The sequence below is a fragment of the Osmia lignaria genome, chromosome 6, assembly GCF_051020975.1.
Source record: "Osmia lignaria lignaria isolate PbOS001 chromosome 6, iyOsmLign1, whole genome shotgun sequence".
NCBI lineage: Eukaryota > Metazoa > Arthropoda > Insecta > Hymenoptera > Megachilidae > Osmia > Osmia lignaria.
Window position 1 is genome coordinate 11,540,519 of NC_135037.1, and position 18,784 is coordinate 11,559,302.

The following is an 18,784-nucleotide window of genomic DNA, read 5'->3' on the forward strand; positions in this document are numbered from 1 at the left end:
GTGATACTTGAATCCATCTACTGGAATTTTCAAAACACTTTTCTTATGGCATGAATTAAATGCAAGTCTTTTTTTAAGATGTGAAAATCATTCCATATTCTCGATTGTTTTCAAAATGTTTTAAAATTCATTTTATTACCGAGAGTAAACGCACGCAAGAAGATGGAATGTTTCTGGTTATTGGACAGTTTAGATATGCTCGGTTATGCTGGAATATGTGTAGGAACAGAAAATTCACAATTATTAAAATATTCTCTTTTGATACTGCAACAGGAAAACCATTTTCGGAAGTGTTACTATTGGGGTCAAATCTACGGAGTACGAAGCGATTATCACATCGCGTATGGTTTTGAGAAGGACTGCATGAACGGTCAAGTGTATTATTATAGGTAAGATTATTTAAATATGCATAATTAAAACAGAAAGAAAACTAAAAATAAAAAAGAAACATTTAAATTAGTACGGATGGATTAAATTGGTTGTTGCTACCAAAAGCCAATAAATGTGCACGATTCTTAACGCCGCTTGCGATTAACAAATTCGAGGGAGATCCTTCTATAGTTACAAACGTGTACAATGTAAATCCTCCATTCCCGCCAAATGAAGACCCTAAGAAATATTACGACGTAAGTTGATTACATTTGCAAAGATGATAATTTAGGTAATTAGTAAAGTTTTACAAATATTAGGGACCGATTCCTAAAGAATTGAAAGAAGAAGATAGACTCGCAGCTACGGTGGAATTAATACGAGAAGATGCTGCAGTAGTTCCACGTGGTGCGTGGTTCAAGTGTCCTGATGGTGATTGCATCGAAAATTTAGGGTTTGAAGGGCTTACTATTAATGATGCTTCTTATTTAAAATCTTATTTGCACGCTCGTCCACCCCAACAAAAGTGGAATACTAATTTGCTTACCAGGCCCGATTATAATTACGCGTTAGATTTTTTGGATACAATTGATTTGGATGTCCCCCCAGGTATTAGAATAAGAACAGTTATTATAATTGTCGATTGTTTTGTTTTTCTGAAGTGTTATGAAGTGTTTTCTTAGGATGTTGGGACTTGCAGTTTCTACCTGGGCAACGATTGGTAATTTTACACAGTCTTTTTTGGCCTGGTGTGACATTTTATCATAAATTAAATAGCCCACATTATGGCTTCTTGTACTTTGGGCATGGGAAAAAGAATATGGATGTGGTTTTCATGGTATAGCTATGAATATTACAATAAAGAATTAAAGAATTTATACGCGTGTCCTTTTTAAACGTATGCAGTCATTTAATTACGCGAATACGTTAGATTCTATTTTGTTTTCTATGACAACCAAACATTTTATACCAAGTTAAATTTCAATCTTTTCACGCGTGTCCTGTGGTATGTTAACATATTTCATTTGATAAGTTTACAAGTAACAACAGTACTAAAAAATAAAAAAAATGGCTCAAGTCGAGAGGATTATTGTTAGTAAAAATTTCCAGCATCTTGAATCGTGACGCGTGTAAGTCGTTGACGTAAGGTTATGGATGTTTTCATAAACCATTCTTTTCAGTTTTAGTTTTGATGTTTCAAAGTTTCACCTGTGTTTAAAGCGTTTTTTTTTTCATTACAAGTTTTATTCAAATACATTAGTGTAAGTATCGTTAATTAATCATCATCGTGTTTCATGTGGATAAGATTTAAAACACGGAAGAGTTGCCGCCACCTTTGCGAACGGGATTTGTGGGTAAATCAGTTGGCAGTTAGGCGCGTAAGATGGCAGCAGTGCTCCGCTGAAGGATGGTGAATTTGAACGCACAAGCGCAGTGACCGGCGTACTCGAGTGAAGTGTTGTTTGCAAGTGCTTGGGATCCGTATTTCGACAGATTTCTCCAGGATATTTTGGTGCTAACGGTGAGTACAAGCTTTCTTATCTTTTTAAACGTTTTTCTCTTGTTAGTAAAGCTAATTTTGTCCGGCGATTCGCTTTACTTCGACCTTCAGTCGAAAGTTTGGTAACGGCGTGTCGCCGGGTGACGCCGGTTCTATGAAAACGTATTTCGTAGCACGTGGATCATAGAGATTTTTCAATTAATATATAAGATCTGTTGTGTGTCGGTTTCTGAAATTTAATATCTCCGTTAATTTTCGGCATTGTATGTCCGTAACGTATTCCCAACCTGATGCGTCTCGCGGTACGGAATTTTTTTTCTCGGTTGACAGGCGGGGCGTCAAGTTTCCGCTTGTTTCTGCACAAATTATGCGTCATCTGTCGTTACCAAATTTTCTTGTTTATTCCGTAATCGGAAACCGATAGAACAGATACAAACCGATATTCGATCGATATTTAACATTCCAAGATGGATGTAAACCGAGGCAGGCTTTTGCGTTACGATTGTGCATCGGTTAATTTCTCCGAGTTCGACGATTAAAATACGTTACGGAGTCGTAGAAATTTCTCTCGCAAGCCATTACCAAACGTAATCGTATCGAAATGAAATATCTCATAAAGTCGTAGTTGAAAGCTGTTTTCTTATTTATCATAGTTCGGGTTTATATTTTTATTTCGAAGTCTTGATACAATATGCGACGCGATGTTGTTCGATTCAAGGTTAGCTAGGTCAAAGAGAATTACGGGGATCTGTCGTTGTCGAACAAAAAGACAGCGTTCGTTCTATCTCGAACGAGCCATTACGATGGAAGAAATTTTGCTTTTCTTATTTTCTGAGATCATCGTCAGATTCCAAATTTGACAAATCTTGAATAATTTTCATTATTAATCCTGTCCTGTCGTCTGTTGTTAGTAAATTTTTTTTTAAAACAAACAATTAGAGATGAGATCTGTTTTTTCAAATTTCCCGCTAATTCTTTATTTACATCCGTTACTAGTAACGAATATATTCGTATTTGGCGTTATCTGTATATTCTAGTTGTCAGCTACAAAATTAACAACGCGTCCATCTATAGATTGTCAACGACGTGTTAATCGTTTCCGTTCCAAATATGCCTTTCAGACACAGTTACAGTGTCTCGATTGAGATATCTTACAGACATACGATATCAGAAGAAGTTCAAGATAGAAGCGCAAAGAGTTAAAGAGTTTTCGCTAAAACGATCGCGGTACATATCGAGTTGGTTAAGATCGAGACGATCATACAGGGTGCATGTATTCTTGTTGTACGATTCTTTATCCTTGTCCCTGCGGTTTTGAAAGCGTCCGCCTCTGTTACCGAGATTTATTTTCGTGCGACGAAGAAATCAATGACGGAGCCGATAACCTCTCCGCGCCTCGCGGCCATACAAGACCCCTCTGATCCCCCTCTTTCCTCCGACTCCCTTTTATCTGATTCATATGCACGGCTGTACATGTGCAATCGTGTAGTCGATTCCGAGCACGGACCGCGAGTTCCGGTTCCTATTCGAGTAGTATCCTCTCTGTACACCGGAGCGTACCTTCTTTCTCCTCTCATTTTCTTTTTTCCTCGTATCTCGTCGACGACTTTCGTGTCGCCCAACTAACAATATTCTTCCTTCCTATCCACTTACGAACATTCGTTTCCTTTACAAGCTATCGAAATATCATTTCTTTCGTATTCTTGGTTAATTCCGTTAAATCGGTCAGAAATGATTGCGATTAGAGAAATCTAGCGCAACGGTTCAAATAAAATTTGATTTTAGTTAGAGTTGAGTTAGCGATATTACGAGTCCGCGTCGGATTCTTGCGATTTTTTCGATGTATCGAACGCCGGTTATCGACCCTCTTCCGTAACGCTTTGACGCTCTTTCTTAATATGTAGTTCACCGAGAACCAGTACCAGGCGAAATCTCGTAACGGGATTTAGAGTAAACCGTAAAAACCTCGTGGTAACGTCACGGCATTGACTTTCTTTGTTCCACTGGAGTAAACTCCTTTCAGTGCGTCCTAGCGACCGAGACGAGATGAGACTACGTAAAAAATGAAGAGTGAACAAGATTTATACAAGATTTAGGGGAGGGTTGGGAAATATGGGTTATCGAGGGTTAATCTCGTCGATATATGAATGAATAATTTGTTGCACGCTCGACGAATTTGTTAAAAGTTAACGTTCGTCAGCGGTGCAATTAAGTACCCAGATACGTGTCAAACACGGCTCTCGAATGACTCATTAACGTTCAAGTTGAGCGAGTCGCCTTCTTTTATACCGGCCGCGGCTGTACGACCGTATTATTGATCACGGTACGATCGTATCACCGAGCAACGATTCTCAACCATTGTTAGATACATTTAAGCAGCATACAATTTCAGTTTCTTTTCTTTCACTTTAGCGACTTTAATAATCACGATCGTTTTCCTTTTTATTAATAATAATAATTATGTATTTGTTAAGTGCCGCGCTGGTTGGTCTCTTTGAAACTGACGCTGGCATTCTTTTGAAAATTTTTGTAGAAAGACGGTTTGTTTGATTTTCGAGATATGTATGACGTAGATTTCTGCAAACAGTGTAGAAAACAGTGGTTCTCACGGTGGTCGATCGAGGCAATTAGGTCGAATGGAAAGCGTGATGAAGGGCTATAAATGCGTGAGAACCGTCCGTTTAAGGCGCGAGAACTGGTTCTGGGCTGATCACGGGCATCTTCTTCCCAAGGCTCTCTTCTCGATGTTAAACACGGCAGAGATGTTACGAGCTCCTTGGACTGCCTGAAATTAAACGTCGCGTCGGGGACAAGGAGCCCCCCGAGGACCGCCTTTTCTTCAACCTCCACCTCTTCTTCAATTCCTTTTTTTTTTCTCTCATTTTCTTTTCTTTCTTCTTCGCCTTCGCCTTCGCCTTCGCCTTCTTCCTCGTCTCCTTCTTTGACTTCACAGTCTACCTGGCGAACATTACGAAACGCTCTGATCGTTTTAAGCTCGATCCACATATCCGGTCCACTCTCGGATCGAGGTTTAAATTCCAGTTGGAATTTCAGCGATCATAGAAAAAAGGGATACGAGCCTGTCTCTGTTTTTCGAATCGATATATTCAATTTATCTTCTCTGTTTACTATCGTCTGATCGTTCTTTCGATGAAATTTCTTTTCTGTACAAACAACGTATCGATGCTGTTTGTCGAAGATTCGAAACGTTGAAGGAAAGGTAGGAGAAAAAGGTAGATGCCGGTGTATGTATGTTACATACATATATCGGGTCCCGGTCGTCACGTGCACCAGGAGTGATTTCTTCCATGCCATGGCTCCGTTGTCAAGTGGACAATATCTTCTCGTGTTACAACAATGTTACCGTTGCCGAACAAAACGACTCGCTCCGATCTTTCCTCTTGCGTGCCTCCGTCGTGTTATGCCGACGTTCTGCCCTCCCATATAACGCTCGAGATATCGCCTTTATAATTTATTGCGCCACTCAAATCAGCGAAATCTTCACGTTGCTCCGTTTGTCTCGCGAATAAGTGATATCAAATTGAACACGTACGCAACAACTGTATTTCAATGTTTCATCATCTCTCGCTTAACACGCGCGATTCCTCCTACTTTGGTTAAATTAAAAAAAAGAATTTTGCATCTTTAATTAGGGGTAGGTGGGCTACCTACAAAAACCTACCAGTATTTTTGGTCAGGCAGTTTTTCACATGGACGTAACAATATTATATGAAGGTTGTGTATCTTGAAGAAACAACTTGTTCCGGACCAGAGGACAAGGGTGGAACAATGCACGATTCTCTTCCTCGACAATATTCTTCCATTCTTCTCGGACAACCGCGATGATTCTTCGTCCGATTCTTCCTTCCTGCTCGTCGGAAGAAAAAGAAGCTGTCCGTTCCACGCTCGACGCAAGCTTTCTTCTTCGCGAAGAAATATTTTCCGGATAGATTTTCGGTTCGATCGGACACGTAGATTACGCGAGCGCGCTTTTATTCTTTGCGAGCAACCAGGGAGCCCGGGGATAGATGGATCACTGTACAGGATGTTTCATGCAACTGGGACAAGCTGTGTTTTTAAAAAATAATTGCTCAGAGATGTTAAAAGATGCTATAAAACACAATTAAATGGTATTAATTACAGTATATTCTTGATCAGGAAAGTGCAACCGCGTTTGTCCCAGTTGCATGGTTCAGCCAGTATAGGAGAGGGCTTACGGTGGCTGGAGAAGATCGAGCAAGCGAACACGAGTGAACGCGAGATGGAAAGGGGAGTATGGGGGTTATGGGGGCACGTTTCACACAAAACGGCCACCATAGGCCCTGGCAGCTGTTCACCATCCGTGCCCTACTCTCTATACGCTTCCTCTTCTCTCCCCCGCATTCTTAGCTCTCGGCTTAGCCTCGCCCTTAACTCTCCCTCGATGCTGATCGTACAAAAGTTCCTAGCTTCTCTGCTCCATTTCTCGTTTCTTTCTTTACATGTTGTTCAACTGTTTTTTACTTACTTCTCGTGGAGCGTAGTGTCAGTAGTCATGGCGCTCTTTAATCCTTTACATTCGTTGTGGTTCATTTATATCTGCAGACATTGAACGCGTCAGGCACGATAAATATTCGAAATGCCTCATTTATGTATATGTATATTATAAATAATTGTCACGAGATCCACAACGAGACTTCTGAATTTCCAAAGGGGTTGCACGACGATTTAGTTCCTCGTGATTCGTCAGCGTAGGTAATCCAAGTTGAGAGGACCGTGTGCCCGGAAAGAGAGGATGGTCACGTTTATTATGTAATCCCGGACACGTGGTCGAAATACATTTGAGCTGTTCGTATTCGCCCGGGTGAACATAAATCTCTTCCACGGTTCTCTCCTTAGCCTTGACGAGACAGGGCCCCGGAACATTTAGGGTACATTTTCCTACCGCATCAATTCTTTGCTCCACCAAGTAGGTAATCAGCCAATTTCGATTAAGAGTATTCACTCCTTTGTTGCAATCAATCAATCGATCAATCAATCTTAAACCATCTAACCTACTTTCTTTCCAAAGTCGAACAACGGTTCGAGTAATTTTAATTAGGGGAAACGTGTCGGTTATGCCTTTAGCGTTAAAGGATTAAAGGTAGCCTGTCTAGAAGGCAGGTAGTTTCTAACATTCCATTACAATGGCCGCGTTTACGATATATGTACCGTGAGGAGAATCAACGATAGACTGGTTGGTTATCTTCTACTCGCTTATTGTCGAGGGCAGACTATCAGCCCTCTGTTCGCCTCTCTTTCTCCATTCTAGATTTGTGAACCGTAACACGCGAAATATTCCAACGGAACGAGGGACGATGCGAAGTTTGCCTTCCTTGACGAGAGTATACAGTAGGTACCGTGATGGTGGTTGTAATGGTTGTTGGCCGAGTAATATTGCCCGAATGAGATACACGAGCATAGGGCACAAGTGGGTGTGCTAGAGAGCAGCGTGTCTTTGTGTGCGCGACGCTTGAAAAGCCGCCTTCAAGAGCCAACACAGTAGCTACATAATGGATTAAGCCACGTCCCCGTTGACGAGCCACGAACGGACAGGGAAAATCCGTGATAATGTGGTTACAAGGACCATTCTTCCTTCTTCTCTGCTAGGTCCCTTTTCGTTTCGAGGAAGTAAAAAAGAAAGGAAAAAAATTGTTGGATCTGGGTGTCTGAATGTCGGCGGTATCGCGTTGTCTCTCTTCTCGTTTAGACTGCGATCGCTTTAGTTTTAGTGACCCGGCTTCCAGGATTCGAGGATTAATTCTACAGTATTCGCAATATTTCAAGTTTATTTGCCTTGACATCGCGGCAATGAACGGTTAGCAGTGATAGACGCAATTGCTGAGAAAATCATAAGGCAAGGGTCTAGACAGCAACGATCCCTTGACGGATCAATTTGTTTCAAAGTCCATTTGCTCGGAGGAAGTGGAAGAAAGATAGGAGACGTGGCTGCGAGCGAGTGTTGAACCTCGATATTCGGAGCACTGGCCGCGTGGCGTGGATGCGTATCGTCCGCCTCGGCTCTCTCGAAAACAGAGAAAAAGGAGCAGCGGAGCTGGTAAAAATATTTATACGGCCAAAAATATCGGGGCTGCGACTTATCTGTCGAAATTAGCACGGAGACCGACCATTTTTTCTTGTACGTTTCAAAATACTGGAACAAAGAACGCCTTGCTCGTTCATGTTCCTCTTTGCGATTGCTCCTTTTAACTTTCTGCCGCTTTCGTTGAATCGATTGCGGCACCGTCGACCGTCGACCGTCGACCAGTCTTCTCGAGCGGTAGTTCCTCGTTTCGCTTCTAATTAATTACAGTTAATTACGTTAATTGGTCCGACTAACGCGATCACACCACTTTACACTGTCGCATTCCTCGTCTCACATTGTTACGCTTCGTGTCTCGTGGATCGGCATTTTTTACACCCTCTACTTTGCAATGATTTTTCTGTTAATTCAGTATATTAAAATTCCGTTCAAGGAAATTGTGGGAGAACATTTTATTTATATCATATGCACTCTATATTGTATTTCGTGTACGCTTTGTATCGGGATAGAACAATACCATTACTAGGGAAATGTAGTTACAGCTTCGAATTTCACGAATCGAACGCTGGGGGTTGGCCAATAGTCGGAACCCTTATTTGTTTTCCACGGATGCACCGTAACGACACGTGTTTCCGTATTATTTTCTTCCTACGATTGCAATGACCGGACCGGATAGTCGAAAAAGTATTCCGAAAGCAATAGAAACGAGTCGTTGAATTGATGGCTCAACGTCAATGGCTATCTGATAATTGAAGAACCGATAGTAATACTACACATCGTAGCCGCGTTTGCATCGTTTCACTGTTGCGCACGATGCCCGGCTTCGTGACGAACGTTTTCTCCAGCATGTTATAAATCATTTCATACGGTCTCGTTCAATTACTTTCCTCCTCGATCTCGCTTCAATTCCACTTTCTTTCTCGTCCACCGTTTTATTTCTCCCTTCCCTAATCGGTCACGATTTTTCAAACGCATCCATCCCACTCGATTTCGACTTCAAAGATATTTCATACTTTGACTACTGTTTAGTTTGACTTTTTATTATAACTAAATTGTATAGCCACGTAGAACGATGGCTTAGCGATTAAGGGGAATCCAGTTTTAGTCAAATGAGTACAAAGTGTTAATACACTCACGATTACAATAAAGGTAATAATTTGTCGAGAAAAAAATATGGTATTGTTTAGGATAACTGGAGGTTATGTCATAAGCACGATGGTCGAGAGGAACGTTGCCCATGGCTAAACAACCGCTGTATCATTTGCAGCTGTACAAATATGTACAAGCGAATTCGGTAGCCAGCAGTAACATAGAGTCTGTTACAGCTTTTCAGAAGATGTTTGAGCGGGATCATATTTACGTTTAATCGTATTGTGTAGGGATTACGAATGATGGTATTAAATAATAATGGCAACGGTAATGGAGTATTTCTATTTTTAACCGACTTCGAAAAAGGAGAAGGTTGTATTATTTGTTAAAAATTATTTTATTCATCTATAATTCAGTTATGCAGCGATAGTACTTACAATGTGTTAATCGGTGCGAAGTCGTTTGAACGCCCACGCTAATCTAGCCGCGTTTATTTCCGCACGACCGTGGGACGTTGTCGTTTTTTTTTTTTCTCTTATTTTTCCAACGTTCTCGCGAATGAATAAATGACCCGGCCGTTTAAACGCGACTACAATGGCACGATTATGGCGCGATGTCTTCGTGCCTTTGTGGCCGCCTTAACTCGATCAGCTCGTCTTGGTGGTACGTGTTAAGATTAGAGCCTCCTGTGCACGGGCGTAGCCGCGTCTTCGTCTTCGTTTTCGTTTCTGTTCGCGCCTCTTTCAGGGTTAACGCAGAGACCACCCTAAAATAGTTTTTGTTCAAGGTGAAGGTTACAGTTTCCGTTCTGGCTTCGAGAGGGTGACGAGTTGGTAGATTGAACTTCCAGATGAGGGTTGTTGTAGTAGTTCCTGTCGAATCGAAGGGGATCGACCCGGTTACTCCGTATTCTCTTCCTTCTTCGTGTTTTCCAGTTAACACAGTTACTCCTCTTATAAAGCTATATATTTCGATAAACGTTCTTAATCTAAATACGTACCAATGTAACGAATGTAAGCAATGCGTCAAGAATGTAACGACGGCGACACGTTACTGATTTATGCAAATAGACTTTTACATGGTCTACTGAGAGAAAACACTGAATCTGTTTTATCGTGTCATAAATAAAGAAGATAAAAGTCGAGCTTACTCGGAGTGGTGAACGTCGCGTAAAAGTAGGTCGAGCGCAAAGAGCGTCAAGCTCGACAAATTTTTAATGAAACGTTACGCAGAGCGGCGGTACCTTGATCCCGTTGGGAGACGAGCAAAAGGTGTATCACCGTTTCTCGGATAGTCGGCTTCAAACGAGGGCCTTAAAATAAGTAGCAGCGTGCGGTGTGATTAGTGTGACGGTGTACATTCGGTATTCGAGGTTAAGGTTAAAGTTGTGAAGACAGAGATTTAAGTGGAATTTCAATTTTTCCGGATTTCGATGCCACAGAATCGTAGATTGAAACAGTGGAGCGTGAAAAGGAGGTACGCGAACTCGCGTATCGAAAGTAATAAAAAGTCGATAGAGGGGTTAAGAAAAAAAGGATGGCGATAAAAATTGGTTGACACTCCCCTAAGGGTGTACTGGCGGATTTCCATTTCACGGCGGCTACGTTCGACTAGCTTCTGAAGCGGGATGGAAGTTAAATGGGACCCTGAGCTGATATATTCAGGTTCCGGTTTCGCTATGCTCGGTTGAATACAGGGTTCACGGGTGGCACACCTAATGTGTATCCTCTATGCTCGTAAACGCGCGCAACATTTAAACTTCTGCTACAAAGCAATTTTTACTCTTTTTTTATTTTTCCTCCCTTATATCTATATACATACGTACCTCTCGATTTAAACAACTCCGAACCATTTTCGCTTCGCTTCGCTTCGCTTTGCTTTTTCCCTGGCAAACTTTGCTACGTCTGCTATTAGGCTCGTTTACACAGTTCTGTTGGATTTTACCGCTGATTTATTTAGCTAAAAGTTTGAAAATCAAAAGTATAATTTCTTTCCAGTTCTATTTAATTACCATTCTGCTATTCCTCTCATCATTTTTCTCTTTGCCTATCTCGCTGCACCGCCAGATACAGCGAGGATCCTCGTTTGTCTCGTTATCTGTTCGATAAACGTACATCGAATTTTATCGGGAACCATAGGGAAAAATTCAGTGGATACTGTTCGATCAAGCGGTTTCGTTGTCGCGCGTTGGTCGTGTCGAATGGTACGAGGGATGTTGGAACATCGGGGGACCTCGTGTTTTCCCCGGTCGAGCGATTCCTTCACGGAGATACGGAGCAATGGAGCGTTTCTTTGGCCTCCATGACCTACGTCGTTAAGATATACGTCAGAAGGGAGAGAAGAGGTCTGTGGAAGGCTCGAAAGCTGCGAAACGATCGGAGGAAACGTCGTCGTGGCTGGTTTCTCGACGTTGACGTGTGTCGCACCGCGGTACCGTTACCTACAACTCCTTCCTAGACAAATTTCCTACGAACGACCACCCGTCCAAACATTTCTTGGATCTCTTCTCGGATCTCCTCTGATGTGCAAACGCGCGAGAAATGTCAGAGATTCTGCGTTCAGTTGGCGTATGGTGGTCCGTAAATGCCACGCACACTATTGTTATTTCTATAATAGCCTGTGTCGTTGGCTGAGAGTCGAGAATGGATCGTTATGTAGTTTTGATTGACTGCCTACTGTGAGCTAGCAAATACTTTGAATCAATGTGAAAATGTATGTTTCTCTATCTTCCGAGTGTTCGAGACAGAGTCCATTCACCTCAATGGAATATTACAATCCTGAAGTTGTTAAATTACTTATACTCTTTATTATTTTATCACTTTCCAAGACCTAAAATTATGGCTCATTAAAATCGTCCGATCAGTCGGTCCCTGTTCCGCTATGGTTAAAAATTTAACTCGATAAATATCACGAAACGCGTTAGATATTGCTTGAAAATTATCAAGAGAAAGAGAGAGAGAGAGAGTACCGAATGCCCGTCAGCTAGAGTTGTACGTACTTGTATTCGAGTGAGTCATAAGAACGACCGATAATCTTAGCCAGTGTATCGCGCGTGAATAGAGCGACTAGCAAAGAGAAGAAAAAGGGACTGTGGTGATCAAGAGAGAGAGAGGAGAGAAGACTGTAGCGGAGTGGTTGCCGAGAAAACGGTAAACTGCTCTGCGAGACCTGGTGAACGTTTGCGAATCCTCTTGGTCCTTCGAGGATAATGTCAGTCGACGCGAGATTGCATCGATCGTTGCTCGAGGATGAACCTTAAGCCTTGCTGCGACCGACAGTAGATTCAATCTGCTCGAGAACTCCTTTCGATACACCCTTGTACAAAACGGTTAACAGTTAACAACCACCGCTACAATTCTGATTGATTCTATATGAAGAAACAAGTAGAAAATGTGAAATTGAACCGGTATGCTATATCGAAACATTGATAGTGTCGTTTGATGCAATAACGCGAAGAATTCAATCTGGACGCTGTCGTTTGTTCGTACGCCCCTGCGTCTGACTTCTCTCCCGACTGCACTTTACCAGATTAAACGCGCTGCATCGAGCTACTGATGAATTTTAGATACAAGGAGGGGAGCGCGAATAGAGAGAGAATTTCTGATAGTACGCTTTTGCATTTGCACCGGGCTGTAATTGAAAATTATAGGGGAACGGAGCAGGATAGCGGGGTTGAAAATAGTGCAGGCAAAAGTGTAGAAGCTTGCAATTGTGGAATTTATTAAAAAAACAGTAATAGCGAGGTTGAAGCGAGGGCACAGAATGCGTGGACGTACTTCCCTGTGATACTCGAAGGATCGAGAAAGGACGAGCAGAGGTCCTGGTAATTAAGGCGTTTCGACAAACGTACATCGCGGAAACCGGTTATCCCAGCATCGCTGCTTTTCGCTCGTGTATACCTGCTGGAAGGTTGCTCGCAAGGTTGCTCGATTCCGCTGGCCCTGACGGTCCTTTGAGCCACAAATATGCGTAATCCAGCGTACAGGTAGGAACAGCGAATCCTCCTCCTCCTCCTCCTCCTCCTCCTTCTCCTTCTCTCGAAAATTGACGCTTCCTGGTCCCTGGATCCTAGCAGAAATTCCTCGTCACCCCTCTTCGCCTTTCAGATCCTATAATTTTACTTTGAGATCGGAACTGAGTACGAAAAGCTAGATGAAGGCTTTTCTGTAATATAGAGGAACGCGTGGTTGTTAAAGGGGTAAAAGAAATCCTCGGGAAAAATCACGGCTCGTCCAGCTACAAGCAGGAAGTATCAAATTAACGTATGATCTCGTCGTTGGAAGACTGTAGTACAAGAGGCTTAATCTCTAAACCAGTAGCTTCTTCAAGAGCTGTTCCGATTTCCGATTACGCTTATGCTAGTTTCAAGTACTTGGCATTGCTCAGTTACCTTTTATCAAATCAGGTGTCATTTTATATTCCACTTTGCGTTTAATTTAACGGAATTTAAAGTTTAATGTAAGAAGAATTTATAATACTTTTCATCTTCGAGTTGGTCGAGTTTCGTTTACGGGGACGGTCACGTCCCGTGTAATTAAAGTAGCTGACGAGCCTTAATTATAGAAATTTTACCATCGTTTGAACCTGATCGTGGAGCTCGCTTATAGCGTTCAAAGTTAATTATGAAAGTTTGATAAAGAGTTTTAATAAACGAACGGATCAGTCGCGTGTTTGATTCAGCTTTCTTGAAGCTGTACCAAGATTGAGTCCAGCGTACCATGACTAGGCGATTCTCTCGTTTTGTTCCTCGTCCTAAGAACTTTCCAACGCGATTAGGTAACCGTGGATGAGAATTAGTGTTCGAGCTAGCCATGTAATTCAAAATGTAATCTCGTTTTCGGCTTTGTCCAGCTTGACAGGTCTAAGATATTTCTCAGCAAAAGGAGGAGTCCGTTGAAATTACGGTTTTTAGCTTGTAGATTGATTGCTGTTTGTTAGGACGACACGAATCGTGTAATAGAAATTGCAACACCGCACCGGTATCATCGATCGGTTACTGGCATCCTGGCTCATTGTATAATTCAATCTAACGTCTTCCCTTTTTAAAGCCGAGATCATCTTCGCAGATTAAGCCAAAAGAGGATCGAGAGTGTCGAGTATCGCGGTCGTAAAAGTCTCGTGGATTTTTCTTCTAGAGCAGCTCTATGCGTGCTCGAATACTCGCTCCGGTTCGTTACAGGATCAAGCGAAGGAAACCTCCGTATAAGGTGGATAGAAAATTGCAATTGCAACATTTTCAGAACGCGTTTGAAATTATTGGAAGCTTCTAGAGGGGGGTAGTATATAATAAGAGCACGCCGACTGACCACCTTTGCGGTAACGTTATACCGAAGCCAGAGGATACCGGAACCAGGGATACCGAGTCGAAAGTTCTGCTCACGAAGATTCACGATCGATCGGCATCGATTTTCGGAAATTTTTTCGGGCTTGAAAAGCAACCAAGAAAGCTTACCGAGTTTGTACAGTGTATTTACAGCCGCTTATCATCAGAACCCTTGAATGGTTTAGGGTCTTTGCTTTAGCTTACATTATCATCTACAAATATACAAACACTCGAGTCTATATTTCAATTTTTTTTAAGAAGCAGTGGTAGCACGAATGATTGTAGTCTTTTTTGTCTACGGCACGAAAATGTAGAATATAGAAAATTTCGGTCATAAAGGGATTTTCTTAATCGACTCCACCCTCGTGTACTTTAAGCTTCGACGTGATATAAGGATTATAAATAAGGTGATTGGTGGAAGCGTTAGTCCTTGGATATCATACAAAGGTCGTGTACAGGTACTAGTGTACACGTCGAGAGAAGGAGCGGTGGTCCCTCTTCTGCACACAAAGTTGATTGTCCGGCCTTGAATCTGCGGCCAGATGTGCCAACACAGCCTGTCCGCTCGTACACGCGTGCACCACGAACGTGTGTTCACCTTTAGATTCGTCCGAAAAACCCCCTCCTGCTCAATTTTCAACAACGATACAAATTTGAATAGGAAAAATTTTCAATTTTCAAAAATATTTCTTTGCAACCTGAAGATTATCCATTTAATATACAATAGTATTCTGTACTAGGTTTTAGTCTAACAGACATAAAGTTGATCGATAAGAGAAAAAAGTGTGTATTTCGTAGAATTTTCTTTCTTTAATGAGTCAGCCAGACTCATGAGACTGTTTCACGAAGCCAAGCCACATTGGCCCAACCCAGTCTGTCCTTCGACTTGTCTGCCACAACCAGTCAGTATCTCCCCTAAATATGGAGTCTCGTGTCCGTGTCCCTCCGTTTCTCTGCATAGGGATAAGCTTCGAGCCATGGGGGTTGGTCGTGTCGGCTTAGAATATTGCGGGGGTGGCCAGCGGTGGAGAGGAACCCCATGAATCATCCGAGGCACAATCAATACGAAAGCAACCGACCCTCGTTTCGTGGTGCACCGTCGAACCAACGCAACGTCGAAATAGGGTGGACGGGGGACGGTCGGGACGGTCGGTCCTCCATATTCGCAGCGAACCTACGTCAAATTACCTTTTCATCCTTGCAAATTTTCAACTTTCCTCTCTTGATAGACGAATCGAAACTTGGGGTTATTCGAGAGTTTCTCTCCCTCGAGCACGATTCGGATTGTTGTCATTTTTAAACATCGTGGCGAGACGAGACAAATTTTGAAATTTTGGATTAGGAAAATTAGTAAGAGAACGAGAGCACGCCTTATTTTCCTGTTAACAGATTAGATAGCAAACGTTATCAGAGTGTTCCAGAATGGTAGAAGTATTTAGTATCCTAACCTTGAGTATTTGCCGGATATGATCGAAAGACCTCGCGATCCACACAAATATGATGAAACTAATATTTTAAATCTGTGCGTTAGGAAATTTTCTTCTAAGAGAAATTCATAGAAACCCTCAGCTGAAATCGGGCTTAACACTACCAATTGTCCTGTAGAATCAGAGGAATTAATCAAACGATCTAACAAAACGTAGCTTTCTATGGCCATTCAGTTTCACTTAGCGTTGCATATTTCTTGCTGCAACGTGTCAATGTCGTCTTTCGAGTGACTCAGGGACAGAAAATCTGGTGGAAAACAGATTGACTCATTGTAAACATGTTACATTGAACTTTGAAATCGATAAACAATTGGTCATCGAACAGAAGTGACGATTCACGTTTTAATCATAGAACGTTCGATTTTTTAAGTATTTCTATTTCACCCTTAGCAACCAACGAAGAGAATAGGCACTTTTGGTTATTTAAAAACGCCCGTGCATCTGTCGCTCGGGATCTTCGACGCCATGGCCATTTCGTTCGTGCATGTTCCACGGTAAAAAGCAGCGTGCACCGTTGATTTAAATGGACGCGTTTGCATCTGTCCCTCGCGCACCATCGTTTTCAACGACCATTTAAATCAATGACGGCAGACGTTTGCCGTTGGTTAAAATCACGGTGCGCTGAAAAAGAAAAAAAATTACCTTTTAAAAAAAATACCTTTTATTTTTGAAGTCATAGAACACGTTAAATTTGTTAAAAATTTAAATTGAATATTTCCACGTTTGTCGGTGATATCAGGTTGTCGAATACATCAGAGTAGAATGGCCCCGAGCACAAAGGGTTGAAACGGTACTCTCAGGGTGATATCTAGTCCCTTTAGTTCTCACGTATCCTTGGCGAATCTCCTGGTGAAACGGGAGTACGTGAGTAGACTTGCTTTTCAGCTAACTGGTACTACACCCTATAGACGGTGGTCACGTTCCCGGTGTGTGTACCCTTATGAATGAAATCAGCATCGAGTAGAGCGTCTCGTGACGCTTAATTGGAACTTAATTGCTCCGACGTTGGTGATTTACCGTCTTAGCGAAACAACGCTGTTGACGGCACAATGGGGCTGAGTCGTTAGCCTCTTCAAGACAAAGTCGTGCCACCTACAAATTACGACGTTCAGGTGGAGGGAAGCATTAGCTTCCTCCATGTGTATGTATAATAGATTTTTTGCTGTTCGAATTCGTTGCTGAGGGAGCAGGAATTTCGGGCGTTAATTATGCGTGCGTGCATTCCATCGTATACGATCGCACGTGTCTAGCATCCGAGACGGAGAGAGAATTTGCAGCGTCGCGTCGCCTTGCCTTGGTCAAATAATCCTGTCCTCTTTTCTTCTGGAAGGAAGATCGGAAATGACGACGAAACTACCTAGGAATTTATTCTTCGTTTATATCAGCTGATTGATCGATCATTGATGGTTAAAGGTGTGATCCGGACTGATTCTTGATATTTGTAGGAAGAATTTCCAAGTGAAAAAATCATTGCGAATATTCAGTGAAAAATTCATGCTCGACTCGATCTGGTTCGTGACACGAATGCATCGACGAAATACGTTTAAAAATTGACTTTCCCTTGGAACGGCTTATGGAACGCGTGTCCAACGAGCAAGTCGAATTGTCCTGTTCGATTCTCTGCATTGTCGCAAGGTCAAACTGGATTTCGAGCGAGGGTGAGCGAGCGAGCGAGTAGTAGCAAGTTCTCCCTATAGGTCGATAGCGAAAACGAGCTGGCACGGTGACGATATTTTGCACGTGCAAGGAAGGAGATATCGATGGTCGGTTTCAGATCAGACAAAAGTTTCACGGTAGATGGGTGTGCACATGTATTTACGAAGGTTCCGCTTAATAGTACAGTCGTTTGCGAAATTATTCGTACCTTTGTATCTTCAATGTGTGCGTTTCATTTGCTAACAGCTTGATGCTATACTTTCGCGAACGACTGTATATGCAGCATGATATTAGTGGAATAATGTGTGTAGGTTTTTCGTGGACGATCGTGAAAATAATTTCGGGCGCCAGCCGTCCACAGTTCCGACGGATGCGAGGGATTCGTACGACTGATGAAGTTTTATTCGGAAGTGGAGGTTTAACCGTATTAAAATGGCAGGTCAGTCGGGTCCTCTGACGACTCGGTCGGTGCCTGTTTAAAGGTCGCAGGCCGGAACCGGCGTCGAATAATATAATATATTAGCGGTCGTTGGTGGCTTTGAAGTGACGAAAGGTCCTCTGGCTTGGGACCGATCCTCAATTTGTGTGGAACGATTCTGGATCGTCCGTGATTGGGATATGAGTAATTACGTCGTTGATTTATTTTCTGCTCGGCACGTCTCACTTTGCGCGGATGTACCGTCTCGTCTGCTTATAATACGCGATAATAGCAAAGGATAGAAGGATTTTACTGGTTTTTCACCATATTGTCGTTTACTCCCGTTGTGTAACACCACTATGCCCGAACGTTCTTCAGGGCATCGCGTTCAACTCGCGATAAAGCAACGCGATAAAGTAGTCCGTACAAATAGTATCGTGTTCGGTTTACCGTGACACGAGTAAATATTTGTGCCTGGAATGGTCGATGGAGAGGTTGCAGAAAATGCTCGGTGAATTTCTAACAGCTCGTTACCACCGTGTATACACGATCTATCTGCCAGAGTCCTGTGTTGTGTATATTCCGACGGTGTGTGTGCACTAGTTCGGAAGCCACCTGTAACGATACGGATCGTGTTCCATACTCTAACAATCCCTCTCCTCTTATCATTATTCGAGAATTTTTCATCGTCGCAAATATATGAAAATATAACATCGAGAATTTTTCATCGATATATGTAAGTTGAAGATGCACGTCGTCGCGTCGGTTCGTCTACCAACGGTTGACGGTGACAAATCGACGCGTGTCAGACAAACTTGCTGTAAAAGCTTTCTAAATGTAATAACTCGAAGAATACACAGGCTGTCGTAGGTACGCGTTT

At 42.4% G+C, this 18,784-nt stretch overlaps 1 protein-coding gene across 5 annotated transcripts; it reads left to right on the forward strand.

Moving 5' to 3' along the window:
• The first annotated feature begins 65 nt into the window (after positions 1-65).
• On the forward strand, positions 66-1,891 carry Rsph9 (Radial spoke head protein 9). 5 transcript variants are annotated; one of them, XM_034331546.2, is made up of 6 exons: positions 87-176; positions 274-389; positions 461-626; positions 690-978; positions 1,053-1,499; positions 1,676-1,891. In XM_034331546.2, the coding sequence occupies exons 1-5, from the start codon at positions 168-170 to the stop codon at positions 1,211-1,213; spliced, it is 741 nt and encodes a 246-aa protein (XP_034187437.1). In that variant the 5' UTR covers positions 87-167; the 3' UTR covers positions 1,214-1,499; positions 1,676-1,891. The 5 variants fall into 5 exon arrangements, with proteins under 5 accessions (XP_034187436.2, XP_034187435.2, XP_034187438.2 ...); XM_034331544.2 differs by having other exon boundaries at positions 67-389; XM_034331547.2 differs by having other exon boundaries at positions 68-389; positions 1,053-1,090.
• The last annotated feature ends 16,893 nt before the right edge of the window (positions 1,892-18,784 follow it).

Bases quoted from the DNA above. Each gene is read 5' to 3' on its own strand.
- Rsph9 (XM_034331544.2), top strand. From the start codon at position 163: ATGGAATGTTTCTGGTTATTGGACAGTTTAGATATGCTCGGTTATGCT. The intron at 390-460 runs GTAAGATTATTT...CATTTAAATTAG, and splicing joins GGTCAAGTGTATTATTATAG to TACGGATGGATTAAATTGGT. The intron at 979-1,052 runs GTATTAGAATAA...GTGTTTTCTTAG, and splicing joins TGATTTGGATGTCCCCCCAG to GATGTTGGGACTTGCAGTTT.